Source organism: Cetorhinus maximus, chromosome 7 (assembly GCF_964194155.1).
Source record: "Cetorhinus maximus chromosome 7, sCetMax3.hap1.1, whole genome shotgun sequence".
Taxonomy (NCBI): Eukaryota; Metazoa; Chordata; class Chondrichthyes; order Lamniformes; family Cetorhinidae; genus Cetorhinus; species Cetorhinus maximus.
The window spans coordinates 74,809,547-74,833,386 of record NC_135885.1 but is presented as its reverse complement, the minus strand read 5'-3'; the positions used below and the strand labels follow the sequence as shown (position 1 = coordinate 74,833,386).

The following is a 23,840-nucleotide window of genomic DNA, read 5'->3' as shown; positions in this document are numbered from 1 at the left end:
TGATCATGTTAGTGTGTGCTCTGGTGGGGTTTCCTGTTGTACGTTCAGTAGGTCTCACAAAGGGGTTCTGAGCCTTGTATGGTTGAACCTTAAGTGCTTATTGATAACACACAACTATGTATATAAATACAGGGTATAGCCCAAGCTATGAGCTAACTCCATGTTTGCTTATAGACAGTTCACTGTCTAGTCCACAACCAACCCTAGTCTTAGGTCATGTGTCTCCTTACATCACACTGTGGTCGGTACTGTTTCCCAGTCCCACATCAACTCTTGCAATGTCAGATACCCTTATACTACATCTTCAAGTTTGAATCCAAGCCTATTGAAAGGGTTATTTTGCTTTTGCCTTTATCTACATAGAACATGAACCTGTCTAGGTTGACAATTTTGTAGTGGACAGGAACTGTGATCTTTCCCAAAACCACAATAATTGAGTCATTGTAAGCTTGAAGAGTGTATGTTGCATGAATGAGAGAAAGTTGTCAAAAATACCGATGGTAAAGGTTGCCGCTCAAAATAGGTACTTCTGTGCCAACATTGCGAGAAACTACACTGAGATGCCTGTGATCTCAACTGAGCAATCATTAAAATGATCTGGTGCTTTACTATTCAGGATGGAATACACATGCTCTACCCCACTCTCAGGAAGGGACTCCTGCAAGTGTCAAACTGATGAAGTCCTCTTTTTTGATGATCTGCACATCCTTGCAAAATGATTCCACTTTAATCATGAGTTATACTTATCCCCTTGAGCTGGACACGGCATTGTGAATCAAAGAGTAGTTCTACAATTTAGGCACAGTTTTAAGTAATCTGGCCATGATAGGGCATGTGTTGATGAGAATATTGAGGTCTCTTTGTCCGTAACCCTTGCACTTCAGCTGGTTGGGCATGCTGTGTCTGCAACCCTGAGTCTGAGGGTGTATTTCTTCGAATGAAACATGGCAGATATCATTTGGACTGCTTAGGTTTTCTAAGATTAAACCATCATTCTACATGAGATGTTCCCTAATTCATGGAATTGAAGCCTTTTCAATAATTGCCACAAATTATTTTGTTGGTTAGTGTGCCAAAATTATCTGTAGAAGCCCTTTGCCATAATGCAATGGTGGTGGCATAGTGGTATTGTCACTGGACTGATAATCCTGAGACCAAGGGTAATGTCTGGGGACCTGAGTTTGAATCCCACCACAGCAGATGGTGTAATTTGAATTCAATAAAAATCTGGAATTAAAAGTCTAATGATGACCATGAAACCATTGCTGATAGTTGTAAAAACCCATCTGAGTCTCGTTTATTAATGTCCTTTAGGAAAGGAAATCTGCCCTCCTTACCTGCTTTGGCCTACATGTGACTCCAGACCCACAGCAATGTGGTTGATTCTCAAATGCCCTCTGAACAAGGGCAATTAGGGATGGGCAATAAATGTCCATGAATGAATAAAAAAAGATGCCATCCAATGAGTGTGAATCAGAACCAGGGTTCCCTGTGTTCACAATGGTTTTGGTTGAAGTGTGGAGAGTGGCAGAAGAAAAGCAAGCAGGTCTGTGCATGAGGCAGTGGTGGTTGGCATTTGGATGTATTGTGTAGATGGGGACCTTGGAAGAAGGGATGGGGTAGGGCAAGGAGATAAGATCCTGTGTTGTTGCATCAGGTGCCAGAGAGAGAGAGAAAAAGATGCCATGACCTAAAGCTTTTTTCCCCAGTGACATGATTATGTGCATCAAAACAGTTGCACCACTCTGTATGTGTCCATGTTTTCTTTGCCATTCTAATTTCTCCTTAGTTAAACTCTGCGCATGTGATTTCACTCTCTCCAAATCACCCCTCCCCTCCCCTCCTTCGGGGCCCCCAATTTGAGTTACTGGTAGCTTTGCCATTGGGAATTGTGTCCAATTTCATATTTTTTAAGGTGCTTGCTTAAGGTACCAAGAACTTTCATATTGTAAGGATAATTATGTGAGGCTTCTCTGCTCAGTTGAAGCATTGAAGAGAGAATCTCAGCCCAAGAAATGGGAAAGATTAGAGGATAGCAATCAAGGTATAAGTAAACATAAATAATAATGAACATACATGTTTCACTGTGTGACTAATTTTTATACTGAAAAAGTACTTGTGTTACATGAGGTACATGGAATTTCTATAACATGGGAGGGGGGCCTCAGAAAAAAAAGGTTGAGAACCCCTGCTCTGACTGAGTATTGTCAATATATTTCAAAAATTGTTGAACTGGTCTTTTCAGGCAATTTCAAAAATCTGAGTGGGTGTGTGGTAGCCCGCTTTCTCAGCAGCAATTGATTTCATTTGCTTGTCTCTTTTTATTTCATGTTTGAAGGTGAAAATATGACTATTTTTTAACAAAACTCTGCTTCTTTAAGTCTCTAGTTAACTATTGAGGTTAAGAAGTATTTCATTTCGGGTAATGATGACTGGCAGTAATCAAGTTATTCATGAAAAAAATACAAATATATCATTTGAAAATCTTCTTGAAAATTACTGCCAAAAAGTTATTGCAATGATTTATTTTGATGTAAAAATTACATTTAACTAGTTAATAATCTTGTTTTCGAAAAAAATGTAAGGCTCTTCAAGACAATGATCTACAGGGTGCGATCTATATTCTGGATTCAGCTTATCTTGTGCAAAAACTGTACACGTGTAGACAGATGTGCATAAATCCAGATGGATAAGTAGAAAGGCTCAGCGAACAAAATAGAACCTCTCATTTGGCAGGCACAGACAAGGGAGGGAGGGGCATCTTTTGCTGGAAGCAGCAGCAGCAGCAGCAGTGGTGTCAGGCTGGGCTGCAGGGGGAAAGTCTGGGACTGGCTGATGGGCTCCAACTGGTGCGAGGTTGGTGGATGATCACATGATAACGATCCAGTGGGCAGGAGCCTGGTTCAAACCCGCCATTTTCCTGTAACTCCTGCTCCTTTCGGCAGAGGAAGAAAGAGGATTTGAACCCTGGGTGGCGACAGCTGCCCAAGTGACCGCCTTATATATAAATTAGAAAAGCTCGGTGCAGTCAGTTCTGCTCGCTTTCCATCCTTTCTGGGTTTTCAGTTTACTTTTTGTTTTTGGTTGTTTTTTTTCTCTTGGTCTCTCTCTCTCTGGCCGGGGTTGCTCAGCGAGAGGGATTTAAACCCCCTCTTGTGTGTGAATCTACTGCTGGCGAGGAGGGAAGATGTCGGGACAGAGTATCACGGATCGGATCGCCGCGGCTCAGCACAGTGTCACCGGCTCCGCTGTCTCTAAAACCGTCTGTAAAGCCACCACACATGAGATCATGGGCCCCAAGAAGAAGCACCTTGACTGTAAGCACTACCTTGCACATTCTCACAGCGGAAATGAAAGCGCTTCCCGATCCCGACCGTTGTTATTCTCACAACTGGGTTTGATTTTAACGCCAGTGGGTTGTGTTTGGAGTTGGTGTGTGTTGTCAGGGGAAGGTCTCTAGTTTTCATGCGGTACCAGGCCCCAGATAACGCCCTTGGCCTTGATTTTGTTCAGTAGACCCTCAAGTGTATTGATGTATACATTTTAATAATTTTTTATTACATAGTTACTCCAGATTTTTTTTTGATGCAATGCATTTGCTGGTAGGGAGTTTGCGGTGGGAGGGGCGGGGGGAAGTCTCAGGACTTCCATACATTTTTGCGGTCTGCTGTGATGTGGTAGCTGTGGTTACACGTCTGAAAGCTACTATTGAGGACAGAAATTACAGCCCACCTCATATTCACGTTATAATGAATCAGCATTTTCTATTATTGAAATGACTGTTTTAACTAAGGCATATTTTTCAACCTTTTATTGACTGAGAGCAGGGCTGTATAGACTCTCCAGATACTGTATCCCTAAAGTCTTTATCTGGGAACTTGTTAGTTTTTCATAGGCTGAAGAACCGTACATAAGTGTCTCAGATTGGAAGTTTCCTCCTGTTTCTGAAAATCTGCCACATTGCATAGTGTTGCCTAGAATTGGCTTCCAAAAGTTGGCTGAGATGTGCGTGGCTTGAACCCAATGCAGTACCAATATTTGCCTTCACTATCTTCAACATAACTTAGTGTTATTGCTGATGTGCAGCAAGAACATTATTTAAAAATAGTCAGTTAATAAAATATGTTGATCTAATCTAAGATGCTTCTATTACAGTTCATGGAAAGTATTTAAAAGAAAAACTATTATAAACTCAGTCTGGGAACGCAACCAGAGCTGCTGCAGTAAAGCTGAAAGCTAAACAACATTAACATTGTAAAAATTGCCTGCTAGCTTCAAGTGATGGGCCCTTTTGGATAAATGTGACTCATAACTATACTGGCACCAGACTTTCTTATATCTGTTCTCTTTTTTTCTTTTAGATTTTTTGAGCTATCTAGTGATTTTAAGAGTTTTAAATTTTAATGTAATCAGATTGGTACATACTGCTGTGCTGCAATGCCCCAAGTTTTTTTAAATGGAAACCAGCAAAATCAGCATACAGGGAGAAATCACATTTAATAGTTTTTAGTCTTTTGTTTAGAAAATAACACTTTTTAACTACTGCTACAATGTTAAAATCATGTGCTGGGAAACTGCTGGTTTGTGTACACAGTACCTGCACAACATTTTTTTGGGGATATTGGCATGTCTGGAGTATGCAAGCTCAGCAGTTTTTCAACCTGCAAAATATGGCAATTGGAAGAATAGTTTTCTCTGGTGGTATTATTAACCTCTTTGGAGCTTTTTAGAGTAGCATTGATAGTCTTGAACAGGTGTTCTTTGCTAGGAGAAGGCTGTAAGGTATGAACAGAAAAAAACTATAACTTCAGTGATTTATTAATTGATCTACAGTTAGTTATCCTGACATTCTATACTCATTAGGTAGTTTGGAAAATGAAAACATTTACCAGTTTTAACCAATGAAAATAACAAGCTCAGTTTCAAATCTACTCATTTGATATATTTTCTGAGATTAGCATTATACGACTTATACTTGCTGATGCAGAATGGTTTGCAATGCATATAAATGTGAAATTAACAATCATGTCCTGATCTAACTCTCAAAATCACTGAAGCTGGAATGAGAGAGTCTGTCTGTCTGTAGTGGGTAGCTCTCAACACCCCCCCCCCCCGCACTAGAATTCTAGCCTAGTGAGCGTTTTAAAACACCAATTTTCAGAGTACTCTCTTGCTGAATTAAATAAAATCCTTGCTGGATTAGATGATTACTGCCAGAACAGCTATAGGGATGTTTCAAGTGGCTTCACTAATCCTGTGTTAGTTATGGAAGGGTAAATCGGCAATCATTCCTCTTTTTTTGCTATCCACCTTCCTCTACTGAAAGTCTACTATGTGGGCATTGGTTAAGGGTTGGATTGGCTCAGCTGCAATGCCTCCCAAGGTCATATAAGCTGCTGACTACTATTGAGGCTCATTCAAGAGATGAGCTCCAATTGTACCCGTGGTAAAAGGTCAAAACATTTATTGAGAATAGGATACAAAACTGACGCACTTTATTGGCTCCAGGCATGAAAGACATTCTTGCATACAGCTAAATGTTAAACTTTGAGGTGATTTTTAAACCCTGAGCTTTGTGTAGTTCTCTTAAGTTAACCTCTTGCACCTTAGTTTAGTGATTCTGAGCTCCTCGGTCTGTACTGCAAAGAAGCGTCTATGCTTGAACCCATTCTACTTCTCAGCTTCCCAAAATCATCCATTATTATGAGTCAAAAAATAAGGGCTGAATAATGGCTGCATGCTCTGATCAAGTTATTTGAACCGTGTTTCACCCGAAGACACCAATCTGTCCTGACTCCCTTGTGCAGAACTGAAATCTAAATGCTGTAACATGTGGCAAAAACTGTCATTTTACTAATTCTGTGAATCAAAAACATTTTCATATATAGTGAGTCATGTGTGAGTGAGTTAAATTATTTCTGGGCTCAGGATATGTCAGACCTGATGTCCTTTTTCGCCCAACTTAGTTATCAATGGTTGAGGTGTCAGTTCCTGGCATGTGGGATTTAGCAGCCAGGTGCAACCTGAAAGTAAGCTTACTGAAATTCACTGTAATCTGTAGTTTGTAAGACTTAGTAGAAATGTCCTTATTGAGCATTGGTAAGATTATTTTTGAGTCGAAATTGTCCGTGAGACGTCTATATCAGGAACCAGTGATATAATGCAGATCTTGGTATGATATAAAAGCAGTTGTTATGGGGGCAAGTTATTTGCTATAGCTTTAGATCCACTTGGAAACTAACATTTTTACAACCTCTGAATTTTTATGGAAAATCTTGGCACTTAGTGAATGGTATGATGCTTGATTAGTGAAAACATTTGTGGAATTGTTGCAAGATGCTGTACTACACTGGGACAATTTCCAGTTTGTTGCCATCATTGAGAGGTTCAGGTGTCATAACCTGCAAGAACAAACTTCAAGCTGTTGATAACTGTGGTCTAATCTGTGTTGTGAGCTAATTAAATAACCTTGGATACCCATTTTGATTTTAAAAAAATCTTGGTTGGCATTTAGAGGTTGACTCTTTTGCTGACAGAAATTAGTATCATTCAGTTCGTATGTATTCATGTCCATGGTGAAATATTAATGATTATGATATCCTAACGACTGATCTCATCAATTTATCATTACCAGAAAATAATATGCTCAGTATGTATTATTACTATACCTGGTGTAATCAACTTCTTCACAAAAGGCTGACTTCTGTTCTAATACAATTTTAGACATTCTGTTGATGTCCAAAAATTGCTTAACCTGTACAAACCAAGTATTAATGTTACTTGTGATACCATGTGCTGCTTAACTCGTGCAGCTTGTGTTTCTGTGATGCTGATGGCTTATAGGATCTTTCTCCCTCTGCAACCTTTCCCTCTGTTCCTTTCTCTGTGCGCCTCGGCATCTGCTGCTCCATGTTTCCCCCCACACCATTCCAACCTAACAAAATTGCCAAAACTTCAATTTTCTCAGTGTGCCATTTAAGCACTGTATGCGTTTTCATCATTGGAAATTGCACTTATCTATAGTAGCAACACACTTATTGATTGGTGTGGAAGGTATCTTTAAACTGCAACAGTTGCATTGTCAATACATGTAGGAAAATGGTTTAAAGGAAATCTGTTAGAAGTAATTTTATCCAATTTTAAAAAAAATCTGAAATTTGATTTTTAAAAAATTAATTCAGTAATCGGAAGCCTTTTCCAAAAGTAATACAATACTGTATTACATTTGCATAGGTTATTCATGAAATCTTTGAAAGATTGTGTAACCTTCCATTTCAAGTACCAGTTCAGTCTGGAATTCATGATGCTTCCAGTAACAGTATGTAATAAACATTTATCTCCATTACAGTTAAAGAGGAAATTAACTTTAATATATGATAACACAAATTACAAGTGGTGATTAAACAGCCTCAACTATTCAATGTTTAATGTGTTTTTGTCCCAATTCAGGTTGTCAATAAAGTGATTTTGACCACACTGATTTCCTTTTCTAGATTGTGAAAGAAAAATGCCACTGACCCACCACCAAATAAAGGTGATAGTGAGGTGCTTTTCGATCATGACATATCTTAAAAGAATGAATGCAGCTACATTGAAAATATAATTAAAAATGTCAAGTAGCCTTTAAACATGTTCTATATCTGCTTTTAAAAGAATTTGTGTTGAAATGGAAGATATCTGAATCAAATTTTTGAATTTTCTAAAATGCATAGAAATCCACAGTAATTCTTTAAATCTGATTATTGTTGAGGTGATTATGTTGAATAAACGAATGTGTGATATGCCATTTTGTTTTTGAAAGGAAAGTTGTATCATTTAGATTCATTCAGTAGTGCATAATACATTTGATTCTGGAGATTGATGGTTCAAGTCTCACTTCAGTATATAATCTAGATTGTCACCAGTGAAGTACTACTGAGCAGATGCTGCAGCATCAGAAGTGCCATTTTTCAGCTGAGGCGTTAAATTGATGTCCTATCTGCCTGTTGGATCCCATTGCACTAGTTAAAATCGGAGTTCTGCCGATGGCCTGGCCAACATTTGTTGCTCAACCAACACCAAGTAGAATTGACCGGCTGGTCATTCATTTCATTTGCTTTTTGGGCGATCATACTGTGCTTGCCTGCGTAATGTTAATTGTACTTCATAAAATGACTTGTATGGAGCACTTTTCAGACGTTTTTTTTTCTAAGGTATGGTATCCTTGAGAGCACAGCCATTTTGGTATACCCCAGCAAAGTCATACAAGATTGATTTTAAATTAGCTTTTCTCCACTTGCTGCCACCAAATTAGTACTTTTGATTTAATTAGAATTGATGGAGAAGGTCTTTGGGGACCAGCGAACCTTTTGTTGTCATCATGTGTTGCATTTGGCTGTTGTAAATTGCATCTTCCAACTTGAGTAACAAAATAGTTTTTGATCAGTAGCCTTGAACCTGTTTTGTTATGAACAACTCAAAATAACTATCAATTTCTCCTCTTCCCCCACCAACCTCCCACTGCTGGTTGATTCAAGTGATTGCATTCCCATCTCTCTGCTCCTTCCAATCCCACACTAGATGTAAGGTCACTTTTACCCATTCTCTCTCAGTACTGCTGTTTGAACCAACTGTGCACAAAGGGCAATGTAGTTTGCAGTAGAAGAGGCAAATAGAGTACTGGAGTACAAAGTTGATTCAGATTGCTCAATTAGATGAGGGGATAAAATTTTATGGCAAATAGAAGAGGAAAATCAGTATGATAACAGTGTTCCAGATTACTGGTAAGTTACCAGGAAAGGTCATTGAAGCCTGTACTATATTAGAATCATAGATGGATGTTTGTGTTCATTAAGTTTGTGTTTTTGGAGGGAGAGAACAAAAATGAGAATTATCAAGGAATATACCCAGACGATGAATAGGAATTAAGATGATTCAAAAAATTTCTTATCCTTGTTGTTCTCTTGCTCTCTTTCCCAAACCCTTGTTGCCTATTCTCCTCTGACTTGTGAGTGAATGTATAATTTGAGATATGTTTTAGGAGATGATAATTTTCCTCTGATTTATATGTTTCTTTTTGCCACTTGCTAATTTGTCTTCTCTTCCTACTCCTTCAGTCATCTTGTCCTATCTTCGGCCCGCTTTCCCTGGCTTACATTCTGCCCCTTAGCAATGTCAACTGGAGACAGAAAGTTCCACATGGACAAAGCTAAATGTTGTTGATATCTGTCTGCCGCTATCTGTATTCCTTGAGCACTGTCTGCTATCCATTTGCGATTGAGCAAGAATTTTTTTCCAACTTACATTGGCAAGACCAAAGTCATCCCATTAAGCTTTGAATATGTATTCTTGCCTGTGTCATTTTCTTAAAAAAAACTACTACATTTTGTACTACTAGAAACACCATGTCACCTACATTCAAACCATTACGTCTCTGCTAGTCCAGTAGAATTTAGAAGGTTGCACTCCCAAACATTTGATGCTGTTGTTAAAGATGGGTCATATAATTCCTCAGGAATACTTTGAGACATGTGCTGCTTAAGGTGTTGTTTTTATTCCAGACACAAGCCTCCGTCTATAGCAATAACTTTAAAAACTGTTTTGAGATAAAAGCAAAATACTGCGAATGCTGGAAATCTGAAATAAAAACAGAAAATGCTGGAAAAACTCAGTAGGTCTGGCAGCATCTGTGGAGAGAGAAACAGAGTTAACATTTTGAGTCTGTATGACTCTCCAGAGCTAAAAAGTAGAAATGCAATGAGTTTTGTACAGTTTGAAGGGGTGGAGAAGTGGAGCAAAATAAAATGTCAGGGATATATGGGAGCTATGGAGATGTTTTGAGATGTTTGAGAAATGAGTGGGGCTCTTGATTGGCTTCAGCCTCTGATTGACAGCTTCATTAAAATGCAGAAATTTCATGTTACTGTACAATATTCACTCTCCATAAATGGTTTTGGGTCAGAGAGCAATTGGTGTGTGAGACCAGTAACTGGCTATTTGTACTTTTAAAAACCTTAGTCAATGAGAGTTAAGCTGGAAGTTTGCAGCCAAGGCGCCTTCTGTTTTAAAGGCCATGTTCAGGAAAAACAAGGAGGGGGAAATATATATCACACTTTGTAGTATTTGTTCATCTGTCATCTGTAAATTAAACTACCTATTGGTCCAAAGTCTGTGTCTTGATTCAGTTATGAGTGTTTACTTAGCTCAGCATTTGGAAAGAGTGAGGGGAATTCACTCAGTGTGTAAGATGTATTTGAGTAGCTGATGTACAGAGTAAGAGTTTTTTATGATGACCCCTGGGTTTCGCTATTGTTTTTGTAGAAATTAGACAGGGAAAGATGCACTGACTCACAGGAGACATAAGATTTTGGAGTCGCTAATTCCCGTGCACTCTTGCAGTTTCCGAAGACTAAACCTTGAGTGTGCAATGTTGGTCTCCTGTTTGATCCTGAGAAGAAGTTCAAATTCTGTTCTGTGGCCTCTTCATATACTGTCCATTTACATTTGTGTTGCACTATACCTCAACTGCTGCTAGTACTGTTCAATATTTTTGTCACTCCCATGTTTGACTGCCCCAACACTTTACTCACCAGCTTCTCAAGTTTTGCCATACACACACTGCAACTTGACCTTAACTTTCACCGTACCCATATACCCCCCCCGGAGAACATTTTGCTTCCCCACCTCCTGTCTTCAAGACCTTTTTGGCATCCAGTCCACTAGTGTGTGGAAATTATCCATGTCCTTGGCCTCTGAGCCAAACTGTGAAATGGTCTCTCCAAACTCCTCTCTTTTGATAAACGTATCCCCTCCTTGGAGAAACTTACCTCTCGATCATGCCTGCCTTCATATCTCAGTCCTTCCTACAGCATATGCTCCTTAAATTTATAGTTCTGATCAAGCTTTAGGCCATCTGTTCTAATATCTCCTCCTTTGGTTAGATGTTACTTTTTGTCTGATTACACTCCTGTGAAACACCTTGGGATGTTTTCCAACATGAAAAGCACTATATAAACACTAGTTGTTGTCCTTGCACCATCTGCTCACATTTTCAAGGAATCTTTAGCCTTTTTACTTTTTCTTAACAACGTATCTGAATTACATCTGCATATGCTTATTCAAATTACTGCATCGTTCTGCTGAAATTTCCGTTGCCACAATCTCATACTTTGTCATTAACAGCATTGATTTATTTAGGGCAGCATTCGCTGTTCCGTAGTTGTCTGCAAAATGTAAAACATTGCTGGAACAGCTACATCATTTTACAGATTTATTGTAATTGGAATCTCTTCCAATTTTTAAATACAATTCCTGTTACAAAATCTTCTTGCCCAGATGTTCATGAGCTGTTTCATGACCAATGATTGATCTATCCACAGCTGGTGCAACACCTTGGCTACATCAGATTGACTGAACGGTCTGCTACATAGTCATCTGTGCAACCAGGTGACGCAAGATTAGAAAGCAAAGCTATTCTAATGAGTGTTGATTTTGAACTCTATTACAAACAAACCAAGAATGCCTAGATTATTCCAAATCTGAAGTGTTTGAACTTGTAATAACCTGTTTGGCCCTCATTGTTCCGAACTCAGGCGAGCTATATCTGCCTATGGCTGGCTAATGGTCGGAGGAATGCATGTTCAAAAATGCCACGTTGTGTTTGCAAAAAGCAAGGTTGTTTATATTTTGTTTTAAGCAAAGAATTGGTACCATCCCCAGAAGAAAATGATATCTGTCTTCTCTCTTCAGATGCTAGTGGACCTGCTGTGTATTTGCACTTTTCCCTTTTCATCAGTTAGTAGTGATGCTATGTGAAAGTTTATGTTCCAGCTATTCACGGTTGAAAATTTGCTAGCTGCATAATTTGGCTCAGCAGTTAACTGATGGACTAGGCTCATAGTGATGGTGTTTCCAATCCTCAGGGAAGAAAACCTGTTGAAAGTAGATTTGTTGAGCGCACATTGTGTTGACTGAACACAAAATTGTTGCTGCAGGAGTTAAGATGTAGTAACTGGTCTTTCTGGTTAGAACATGTTATATGAAGGTGACTACAGTGGAACAAGAGAAAACTTTGACTTTAAAAATTTCCATAATTCAAGGGGAGGTGGGCCTAGGTATGTGCAGAGAGTTAAATGCTCTAAAAGTCGCATTGGATTGGGATCCCAATGTCAATTACTCACTTCTGCATTTTGCTTAGGTGGGTTTGAAGGTGGATGGGGAACCCCTTTGCAGCTGTTGGGTAGGCTATTTAAATATTCTAATAGGTAATTTAATTACTGTTTTTAACCTGCATTCTGGCTTTAACAGCCAGCACATCTATTCCCTGGACTGTCAGAAATTTGCCAGGATCAACCAGGCAAGTACACAGGCGGGACAGCTACTTCACAGACTTTTGATCAATAAAACTGAAGAGCCCCAGACATGGCTTTATCAGATGCTGCTGCTCGTACTACTCCCGAGAGAGTACTTTTATTGCTCCCAACTTCCAGGCCCAACTGCTTCCAGGCGATTCCAACTTCTTGGAATTCACTTCGCTCACTTCCCTAAATTTCAGCTGCATTTCCTTCCTGCCAACCTTCACCATTGCACGGGAGCAGCTTATGAAGCTCGACCTTGAACCTCTGACGAACAAGAGGAGCTGCAGCAGCTGCTTTCTCCTCGGCCACATGCTGCTCCACAAGGCAGAGGGGATAGACACAGAATTCCAGTTCGAAGAAAGTGAGGTTCCCACCCAGGACATCCAGGCAGAGGATCAATGTCCTCAACATGTCTGAGCACCGGTGGCTCAGGCTTTCTGGCAGATAATTGACAGATGATACCCTCCTCCCAAGGTGGGCATGCATTTCCAGTGGCCATCAAGGTGCCTGTCACTGAAGAGCCATCTCTTGCTTCTCCCCCCTGGGTCTCTGAAGCTATGAGTGTTAGAAATTGCTTGCGTGGATAGGAGAGAAGGACATTTGCGGAGGGTCACTGAGTCATTGGTTGCAAGAGGATGAGAGTGAGTGGCTGTTTAGATGGATATGTTGTGCCTGGGGAGAGAGGAACGAATGGAGCTGCAAGGTGTGGTGTTCTGAGGAGTGTTGTAGAAGAGAATGCTGGAAAATGTGGGGATTGGCACCTGAAAGTGCAAAACCATTTACCTTTTCTGGTCTCCAGGTTGGAGAGAGACTTTCTCAGCCACTCCCGTTCACCTCTGCTTGATGGGAGAGGCTGTCCTCTTCCTCCTGTGCTTTGCAAATATCACCCCACTGCAGCCCCTCAGATCCTGCAGCAGCACCTCCAGGTCTCCGGGGGGGGTGGGGGGTGAAGTTGTAGGGAGCAGCCTTCCCAGGTCTTTTCTCCATTCCTCTGGTGCTGCTGCCTCAACAATACATGAACCTTTCTGACCCCTGCCAGGGTCCCTTTTTAATTAGAAATCCTTCTTTTGCCAGATCTGGCACAAGTTCCCACCTGCACTCTCTGGCAGCGAGCCCGGAAGCGGAATGCTAATGTTAGCTCCGTTAAAGAGCCACAGCAAAGCTGCTGGAGATTTCAACAGGCTCTCGACCTGCTAATGGTCACTGTTGATTCAGCAAGGATTAAATATTGAAAATTCTGCCCTATGTTTTTACTTTCTGACTGTCTTTCTGCCTCCTCCAAATTGACTTGTCTTACAGTGGTGTCAACCAGATTAAGTGTTTTTTTTAAATCAGTGCTGGTATGGGTAAAACAAGATAAGTGACATAATTACTGAGCTGATTTCCAACTTCTGCTAAAACTGTAATTATTTTAAATGAAATTTCAGGTCTTGCTGTTGGGATAGTTGCGCTTATTTCTTTCAGTTACGGTCACTTTTTTTGAAAGGAGGTTAGTAATTCCATGTTGGTGAGCAATTAGCAGCAATGCAAACCTTGGTCAATCATGGAGCTGAAATCGGAATGTTCCATTCAAGTAGAATGCGAACGATCAGTATTAAGATGTCTTCCATCTCTTTCTCTCTTTGCCCCCCCACCTCAAATCTCTGAGAACATTAACATATATTCATTGTTGTCTACTCCTACTCTATTTATTTTCTTGGCTCTTACTTCCTTTCTGTTTCTGAGCCATTTCTAAACTAGATGTTTTGTGGAAAAGTTGGTTTAAAATAGTTTTTTAATATATAAGCCATTGCTGAGTTTTAGTGAATACATAGTCTGTGTATTTTTTTTGGTTGATGATCATAAGGCATGTGAAGTAAATCAGCTCTCAAAATCAAGCAGCAAAGCCAAATATTTCTGATTAGTACTTATAATCACATCCACTATTATTAAAAATGGATGACTGTAGAATTTGATCCCTAAAATGTCATCTTTGGCTTAGTGGTAGCACTATTTTTGTTTTGAGTGAGAAAGTTGTACATTCAGGATGACAATATTGAGGGACTGCTGCACCATTGGATTTTCTGTATTTCAGAACAAATATTGCCAGTGGTGTACATATAGGCATCATTGTAACAGTGTAGATGGAAGCACATTATAAAGGGATCTGGGCAAAACTGTGGCAAATGGATTTCAATGTAGGGAAATGTGAGGTCATCCACTTTTGATTGAAAAAGGATAGAACAGGGTACTTCCTATAAAGTGAAAAGCGAGAAACAGTGGAAGTCCAAAGAGACTTGGGAGTCCAGGTACATCGATCATTGAAATGTCATTAACAGGCAGGTGCAGAAAACAATCAGAAGTTAATGAAATGCTGGCCTTTATATCTAGAGGATGAGCATGCAAGGAGGGTCGAAGTCATGCTTCAACTATGCAAAACACCGGTAAGACCACACCTTATTTTGGCCTTGAAGGGAACGTGGCCTACATTTACCAGAATTACACCTGGTGTTCAAGGCTCACTTGGCCCCTGCCTCAGGTCAACTGCTGAAGCCTTCATTCATGCCATTATTGCTTCTAGACTTAACTATTCCAATGCACTCCTGGTTGGTCTCCCACATTCTATCTCCCACATCCATAGGTCATCCAAAACTCTCCTCCCTCCGTTTAAACTTGCTCCAAGTCCAGTTCACCCATCATACTCTGCTCGCTGACCTACATTGCCTCCCAGTCAAGCAAGCAACATCTTGATTTCAAGTTCTATCCTTGTTTTCAAATTCCTCAAGCTTCACAACCCTCCGAAATATCTGTGCTCGTCTAATTCCTGTCTCTTGAGCATCCCTGATTTTTAATTGCTCCGCTATTGGTGGTCATGCCTTCTGTTGCCTAGACCCTACACTCTAGAATTCCCTCCCTACACCTTTTCCCCTTCTCTACGTTCCTTTGCTTCTTTTGAAGTATTACTTGCACCCTACATCTCTGACCAAGCTCTTGGTCATCTGATTTAACATCTCATGTGGCTTGATGTCATATTCTGTTTTAAAATGCTCCTGTGAAGCATCTTGGGATGTCTTATTACATTAAAAGTGTTATGTAAATATTAATTGGCTGTAAAGTGCTTTGGGATGTCCAGAGTTTAGGAAGGGGGATCTGTCCTCTCCTGATCTGATCTGGCCTGGTCAGAAATCTTTATCCAATTAAAAATAAAATTTGACCTGTACAGTTGACATAAACTAAAGGATGTGATTATAAATGGATGCATAGCTGAATGCAGAGCCCAAAAATCATAAAAATCCTGGAATTCTGTGTAATAAAAATGGAATTTGACAAGAGAACTGTGGCTTTATGCAGGGGTGAGGATCTATTGATGACTACTGTTTTTTTAAAAAAAAACTAGCTTTGAAGGTTATAAGACACCAGGAAACACCTGAAACTTGTTGCTATGCTTTTTAAATCTACAAAATCTGTATGATAAATTTTCAATCTGAACTTTTGATTTGAGAGTACAAGAGGATGTGAGAAGATGAAAGTTGTTAATGGTATTTAAATGGCATTGACTAAGACACTGCAAATGAACTGCACCTGCCCTTTGCATGTGTAAGCCATATTTGTAACCAATCTATAATAATAATTTTGGGGGTAGAAGGTCCATCATACCTTTACATTAGAGATATTTGCTCTAATTTTAATTTCCTTGCCCCTGTTGTTGAGCCTCTCTAATGATTAGAAAGTACAACTGAAAAGGGCCAGGAATGCATACTTAATCTGACGAAAGTGATATTTTATGATGTTTTTCAATACTGGATTAATAGCTTTGTGTTAACCCAGTATGGATATGCTAGAAAGTTCCTTTTCTATTCAACTTGACTACAACTAAACTTTGTGTGACATTGCCTGCACGAGAGAGACCAATGTGATGAAAGTATAAAATTTTCATATTTTTCTGGTTTATTGTGAAGTAGGTTTATGGGGGTAAGTATAACTGGGTCTGTCTGTGTGATTTTAATTATATTTGGAGTCAAGTAGACTGCAAGTTTGAAATCATCAAAAGAAGCTAGGTATAGAAATGTGCTTGACATGCTAATGAGTAAACATGGATGCTGGCTTAGCATGTAAGGTGAGAAGGGAATTTGCATTTTTACATAAATGAAGGGATTGTTTGGATTTTAAAGGGATCTTCATCTGTTTACAACTTGCCAGATAAGCAGGGCTAAGGAGTGTGTTTTATTTTTATCAAAAGTTACTGACAATATTGGCAACATAGAAGTTTTTATATTATGAGGAAGATACAGTTTCAAAGACATATGGAACAATAGAATTTACATATTTAAAAAGAGAGAAGCATATATTAAGGAGAATGAAAGGCTATGTGGGAGAAGACCATGAAAGATCTAACAGGAGTGTGTGAAATAGCCTTAATGACGCCTCCAGCCATTTGTGCATATGTCTGCTATATAGAACGAAACTGAAATTGGGGAAAAGCCATTTGGAATTCCACTGTCAAGTGGGTATTGTGTTAACTTGCTGGTTTTGATTTAAATCTAAAATCTATTTTGGACTGTTGCCTTAAAGAGGGTGTTATGGGGGTCAGGTTAATTAGGAATTTTAGGAGTTATTATAGTAGTAAGTAAGTAATTGTAGTCTTATGTGTTTGAAATATTTTATTTTGTTGATAAATATTTTTAATTTTTTAAATCTCTAAAGGTCTTGGTGGACTTATTACTTCTGAATTTAGTGCATCCATCTTCTCGTAATAAATACAAATTGCAAAACTGTTGTTATAGCATGACTAAGTTTCCTTTGTGGATTTGGTCCGCCTGGCACACATCATTTGCCAAGTCATAACACCAAATAAAAAGGCTGGCCATGCTGTTCCATCAAATGGTCAGTTAAATAATGCAGTTTTCCCATGCACACGTAGTTGTTATAAAATGTGGTGGACTAAACAATTGGAAGGAAAAAATGGCAAGTTTGTTTACTCTTCCAGCCCTGCTACAGTTTGAGGATGAGATCAGGAATCTTTGAGTCTATACATAGGATAATGTGCCATTAGAAAATTTGTGTGTGTAATCTCAAATATCTGGGTTGGTATTGTCCAGCTGTGAAAAATGTGCTTTTAGATCTTAAAATTATTGCACTATAATTTTTATTGACTTTTTAAATGCTATGTTCATAATTTACTTCCATTGAGAATGGTTTGTTGAGCCAATTTGACCTGTACTTAATAATAAGACTTTTGATAAGCATATTCATATCTTAGGTACAAATACAAGATTATTGTGCTAGTAACTTTTTTTATATAAGGCTAGCTGATCCACTATTAAGTGCAATTAGCTTTCTGACACATACTGTGACTTTATTTCAATTTTAATAGAAGGCAAAGTTTGTGTGTGTGTATATATAATGTCTCTCCAACAATCGATGAATTGACATGAAAGCACCAGCTGCTGATGTGAGTGCCAGCAACAGTATAGATTGACATTGCTTGAATTGTCTAAAAATGGCCTTATGAACCCAAGCAATGGTGTCTCTCCTGGAAAGTGTGCCAGTGAGGAAAATGACGTTGTAGCATTTTGACGGGAGGAAATGTGCCAGTTATTCATCTGTTTAACACTGGCAGCTATTTTCTTTTACACTGTGGAGCTCATTCTTTTTGCATTAACAGAGCAGCCTTTTTTCATTGATGGGAATAGAACTGATCCCAATCTAAGATTGGATTATGTACACAGTCTCAATGCACCATTTCATGTGTCATCTTCAAATGTATAGTGCAGGTGCAAAGAGTAGAATTGATAGCTGTTTCTCTGCCAACCGGACCTTTCAGCTTCAAGTTTCACTAGAAACTGAATGCAAATACTACTTGAAAGGAATACTTGTAGAGTGGCTACTTCCTCAAATATTAATTTCTCCCTGCCTCTATTCCCCGACAAAATGTCACTCTTAATTTTTTTTGTAAAAAGAGAAATTTGCGTTCATAATGACCCGCTTCCTGATCAGAACTGGATGCTGAAGTAAACATTTCAACGTGGTCTCTTTATCCCAACATGTTCTCTTTACCTTCCCCTTCCAGTGTTCCACGAAATCTAAAAGAATGATCGCTAGTGGAGGTGTTTTTTTCCTGCTGGAAGCCCAAAGATGGACATATTTCAACTGATTTTAAAATGTTCTTTGAATGTTCGAGGATATGACTATTATGGGACTTATCCTGTGATATTTCTTAATATATTTTATAAATTTTTCACTAATTGGAAGCTGATCTGATTTATTTGCTATCACTAAGACCTCCTATTAATACCCCTGAAACATTGCCCAACTCTGCCCCTGTTTCGGCTCATGTGCTGCTGAAGTCCTCATCCAAATCTTTGTTACCTCTAGACTTGACTATTTCAGTGTACTCCTGGCGGGCATCCCATATTCTAACCTCTAAACTTGGTCATCCAACACTTTGTTCATGTCCTAAGTTGAAGTAAGTCCAGTTCTTCCATCACCTCTGTGCTTGCTAACCTATACTGGCTCCCATTTAAGCAATGTCTTGATTTCAAAATTTTCATCCCTATTTTCAGTTCCCCTGTGGTCTTGCCCCTCCTATCTCCCTAACCTGCTCCAGCTCTACAATATTATGAGATATCTGAGCTCCTCCAATTCTGGCCTCTTAGCAGCCCTGACATTAATCACCCCGCCATTGCCTTAAGTTGCAAGGACCCCGAAATTCCCTTCCTGAACCTTTCTGTTATACTACCCTCTTTACTGCTTAGAACCTAGCATAGATCGTATAAGTCAGCCTTTTGAAGCCTTCAAAAATGGGGATCTGTTTATTTGCCACATATTAATGTGAACTGCCGGTGTGGGTGAAATGTGAAAAAACGCATAGCACATAACATGAAATTAATGTGGCAAGGTTTATTGAATGAATTAATTAATTGTACAAAAATACCTTTAACCACAATCAAAAGTGTTTTAAACCTCCAAATTCATTGCCTTTGGCATCTGACGCAGAGAGCTCGTCAAATTCATTGAGTCACTTTGGCTGTGGCATCATTGTAAGGACCCCACTCTGGATCAGATGTGGCACTTTCAGAATCATCCCTCCCAACAAATCATCTTCCCCTCCATCCGTTGAATTGGATAGTCTGCATTTTTTTTTTAACAATCTGATGACACTTGGTGCACAAATAGCATTCCATGATTTGATGGTGAAACCACACAAAATATCAAGTGGGCAGCATGCACACTCTTTGAAGGTTTTTTCTCTATCAACTATCTACCTATTCCATTCAGCGTGAACAAGACCCATAATGCCTGGTTGGGGCATGCATCCAAAGGCTGAATTATGGACATCAGACTTACTGGTATAACTACAAAGCGAGTGTTATTTCTTCGCAGATGTCTCTTGATCTCATTGGTTGTATGGGGTCTGAACATGTCCCACTCTAATAAGCTGCTTTCTTTACATAACCACAGGGACGTCTATTCCACACATTAGCAATCCATAACTTCCACTTCATCCTCATCCACCCAACTGTTGTCATGGACATGCTTGAAAATCCCTGCAGGGAACTTGATATTCAGTGTGGTTTTACGTTTGAAAATTACCATAGGCTTTAATTTTGTTCTGTTGGCCATGTATCATGAATCTTATGTCCTGTTATTTTCACTAGAACTGTTTTTTTAACTTTTCCACTCCACAGTTTGGCTCCTGGACATATTGAAATTCATGGGTGTTTCATCCATGTTTCCAAGGTGACTTAATGGGTACTTATGTTTTTGCTACTGAATGATGATGAATTACTGGAAACTGGTGCAGGAAGCTGGTACTGGTCATGATACAGTTGAGAACTAATTAAGATAAGCTTAGCCAGTTGAGGAAAGCTATTTTCAGTATTTGAAGGTATTGGACTACAAGCCCATAAGTCTGTGACTTGGCCTTTTGAAGTGAATCGATGTTTAGAAAGCAAAATTTTGCAAATATTTAGAACCTTATCATAACTCTTAGGACATCCCAAACACTTGCAGTGAACTACTTTAGAAGTACAATCGCTGTGAAGTGAGGAGTTTCCTTATATAAAAACAAAAAACTGCGGATGCTGGAAATTCAAAACAAAAACAGAAATACCTGGAAAAACTCAGCAGGTCTGGCAGCATCGGCGGAGAAGAGCAAAGTTGACGTTTCGAGTCCTCATGACCCTTCAGTTCTGTTGAAGGGTCATGAGGACTCGAAACGTCAACTTTGCTCTTCTCCGCCGATGCTGCCAGACCTGCTGAGTTTTTCCAGGTATTTCTGAGGAGTTTCCTTTCGTTGGCAGCATTGATATTCATGTAACAGAGTTTTTGAAACCAATTTTTTAGGCCAAAAGTAATGAGGTTGATTTTGACACAGGTTAATGTTTTTGAGAGATTGACATTGTGCTTGATTTTGAGCCTGATAAGACAATGGAATAAAGTAAAAGCAAGTAACACTAATGAATTTTATTAATTCTGTAATATTTATTTTCTAGCATTACGAACTATATACATTTCATCCAACCCAATATAAATATATACCATAACAAATTAACTACAACACTTCACATTGTAACTACAACACTTCACATTGTAATCCTTCAAAATCATTCTGATCACTATCTGAATCACTTGTTAGGAACTAGAGAGAGTTTAAGTAAGTTGTATTTGTGAGTGTTAAGAATGAGTTTTAGCTTTAAAGTTGAAGTTTGATTTGTATTTCTGTATCTGTATTAAGAAAGGTCAAATGAAGTTTAGTTTCACTTTAAAAAGCTGCTTGCATTTCTAATGAGAAATTTACAACCCCTATAAAGTAAATACACAAGAGTAGAAAGAATAGTGCTGTTGCCTAGCAACGGGGGGGGGGGGGGGGGGGGGGGGGGGCAGATAGGCAGGTTCCTCCCACAGACATACACAGCTAAAGAAACAGTAGTTTGATTTGGAAACTGTTGGAGTTCAGCTGGTTTTGCAGTTGCTGCCAGGAGAGACTGGAGCAAAGGGGGCAGATAGAAGTCCCAAGCTAAAGATAAACCCCAAAAATCCAGGAGAGGAAGAGGGGAAAGTCCAAAGGAGACCTTGTAATCAAAGGATGGACAGGAACCTGGGAAAAGGTCCTGTTAAGTGAGGTTAAGAGTGAAGGGCAGAGAGGCTTCAAGCTTGAGATTTAAAGTGAGAACAGTTTGCAAGAAGCTAAAGGTTCAGAGACGACTGAAGGTCTGTAATTCTTTGCTATGGGCATGTGCATCAGTAGTGTACTGGTAAGGCTGAGTTGGTGAGAAGAGAGTGCATGGAAGACAGCTTGGATCCATGTGGTGACCTAGGGAAGAGGAACATAAGAACAGTTTGAAACCCTGGAGGTGGACCCTTGTGGAAGGTCTCTGAGAGAAAATGTCAACTTGGGAGAAGATTCCAAGGTGAGGTCTTGGAGAGTGGAAATTGGAAACCCTCGTGTGAAGGATGGAATTTAGTGAGACTGGTTGGCTCAAAGTGTGACAAGTGTCTGGGGGGAATTGAGAAGAGATCCATAGCCTCTGTTTAAGGTGGTATCTGTCACTTGGTTTCAGAGTGTGGTGGTGTCTGATCACATGGTGCCATAGGCTTACATGGACTGGGTACTTACTGTGTACATTAAAGAATAACAGCTTTTGTAACTTGTGTTATCCTTAGAAATCTGTCTATATTTGTAAAGGTTCTGGATGAAGGAGCATTGTAATATAGTTCATCTTTTCTTGTTGAATAAATGTTTTATTCTTTTGTATAAAGTTCATCAGCTGACTCCTGTTGCTCTGTTCAGTAGCTACTGTCCACGTATTTAAACAAACAAACAAACAAAAGTTAAGATCTATCAAACTAGGTTCCGCGCTGGGACCAGGCTTGGCCAGGGGTAACCTCAGCTGGGGATCATGACACACTAAACAATTAATCCCAGTAGCCTTGTCCATATATCATCATCACATGGATCTTCCTAGTCTTCTTCATTATTGATAGTACCAGTAACTTTAACATAATCATTCCACAGTATCCTCAGTACTGTCGACTGAATTTGATATTCCACATTTTTAGAAATGGTTTGACAATATTGGGATCAAGTTCATTTCCACGTATCTATGACCCTTTGGCACAATATTGCTAGTGAGGGTGCTCGTATATTTCTCCCTTTAATGTTTTTTTCATCTTCCAATATCCAATCGTTCCACATCTTTTGGATACTGTCCTTGAGAGAGCTATTTATACATACATCCAAGGGCTAAGTAGCTGAAAATAACTAAATAACTGCCACACTGGTGTTGGTTGATTTCACATCATGGACTATATTGTTGACATGGGATTTGAACATGTCCTAGATGAGTAAAGCTTTTACTTTATGTCGTCCTCCTGGTCTCAAATTACACAATTCTTGGATTTGTTTCCTGCAACTGCCTTCATTCATCCAGCCTTTCTCATGAATAAAGATGACAGTGGCTTCCTGAAATTTCTCTTTGGGAAGAAATTTGTGCTTGCGTATCCCCATCAGATTTAATCTTATGCCATCCACCATACAAAATGGAACCACCTGTGAACCGCATCGCCTTCTGGCCAGTCGTCTTTACAAGGACGTTTTCATTTTTCACCAGTCTGTGAAGATCTGATTTACTGTTTCATCCATATTTCCAATGCAGGCCTATCAATAGCATTCTTCTCTCAATGTCAGAAGACAAAATGATGGCATTTGATTTTATTGTTGCGTTCAGGTGGCACACTCTAAAGTTTTTGTTTTTTTGTTTTTGAGTATTAATTCATGCATTTTTCATGTATCTTGTGTACTACCTGGCACTGGCCTTGAAACCTGAAATATCTTTGTTCACTTCTCTGAACATGCAGAGTCAGATGACTGAGTAATAATATAACCATTTTGCCTACACTCATTAACCCATTCTGCCACTTTTTCTTCAATTTAAAATTGAGCTGCATACTTGTTCTTTCTCGAATGCATTGTGATAGATCATGTGGTACACATTAGTGTTGTATCTATGCACATAAATCTACAGGTCCCTCTGTTCCCGCACATCTTTAAAAATGTGCCCTTAAACCTATATTACCTCTCTCTATCCCTCTGTCAAAATGCATTACCTTGCATTTCTCTCTTAAATTCCATCTGTCACTTGTCTTCCTATTCTGCTAGTCTATCTATATCCTGCTGCTTGCCACTTGTCAGCCCAAGCCTGAATGTCGTCCAGGTCTTGCTGCAAGTGGACATGGACTGCTTCCGTATCTGAGTTGTGAATGGTGCTGAACATAGTGCAACCGTCAGTGAATATCCCCGCTTCTGAGCTTATGATGGATGGAAGGTCATAAGAGTATAGGGCTTAGGAGCAGGAGTAGACCATTCAGCTCTTTGAGCCTGCTCTGCCATTCAATAAGATCATGGCTGATCTGATCTGGTTGTGCTCTCGGCTCCACCTTCCTATCTGCCCCCCTAACCCTTGATTCCCTTGTCAATCAAAAATCTAACTCTTCCTTGAATATATTCGATGACCCAGCCTCCAC

At 39.4% G+C, this 23,840-nt stretch overlaps 1 protein-coding gene across 14 annotated transcripts in view; it reads left to right on the top strand.

The window, feature by feature from the left end:
• Positions 1–2,900: 2,900 nt before the first annotated feature.
• The window catches only part of picalma (phosphatidylinositol binding clathrin assembly protein a), a 142,019-nt gene continuing 121,079 nt past the window's right edge, over positions 2,901–23,840 (top strand). For 13 of the 14 annotated variants that reach the window (XM_078545731.1, XM_078545730.1, XM_078545728.1 and 10 more), the window contains exon 1: positions 3,048–3,317. In XM_078545731.1, the coding sequence (XP_078401857.1) occupies positions 3,188–3,317 (130 nt within the window). In that variant the 5' untranslated portion in view covers positions 3,048–3,187. Of the gene's footprint in view, positions 3,318–23,840 lie in introns of all 14 variants that reach the window. The other variant, XM_078545732.1, reaches the window with a different exon arrangement.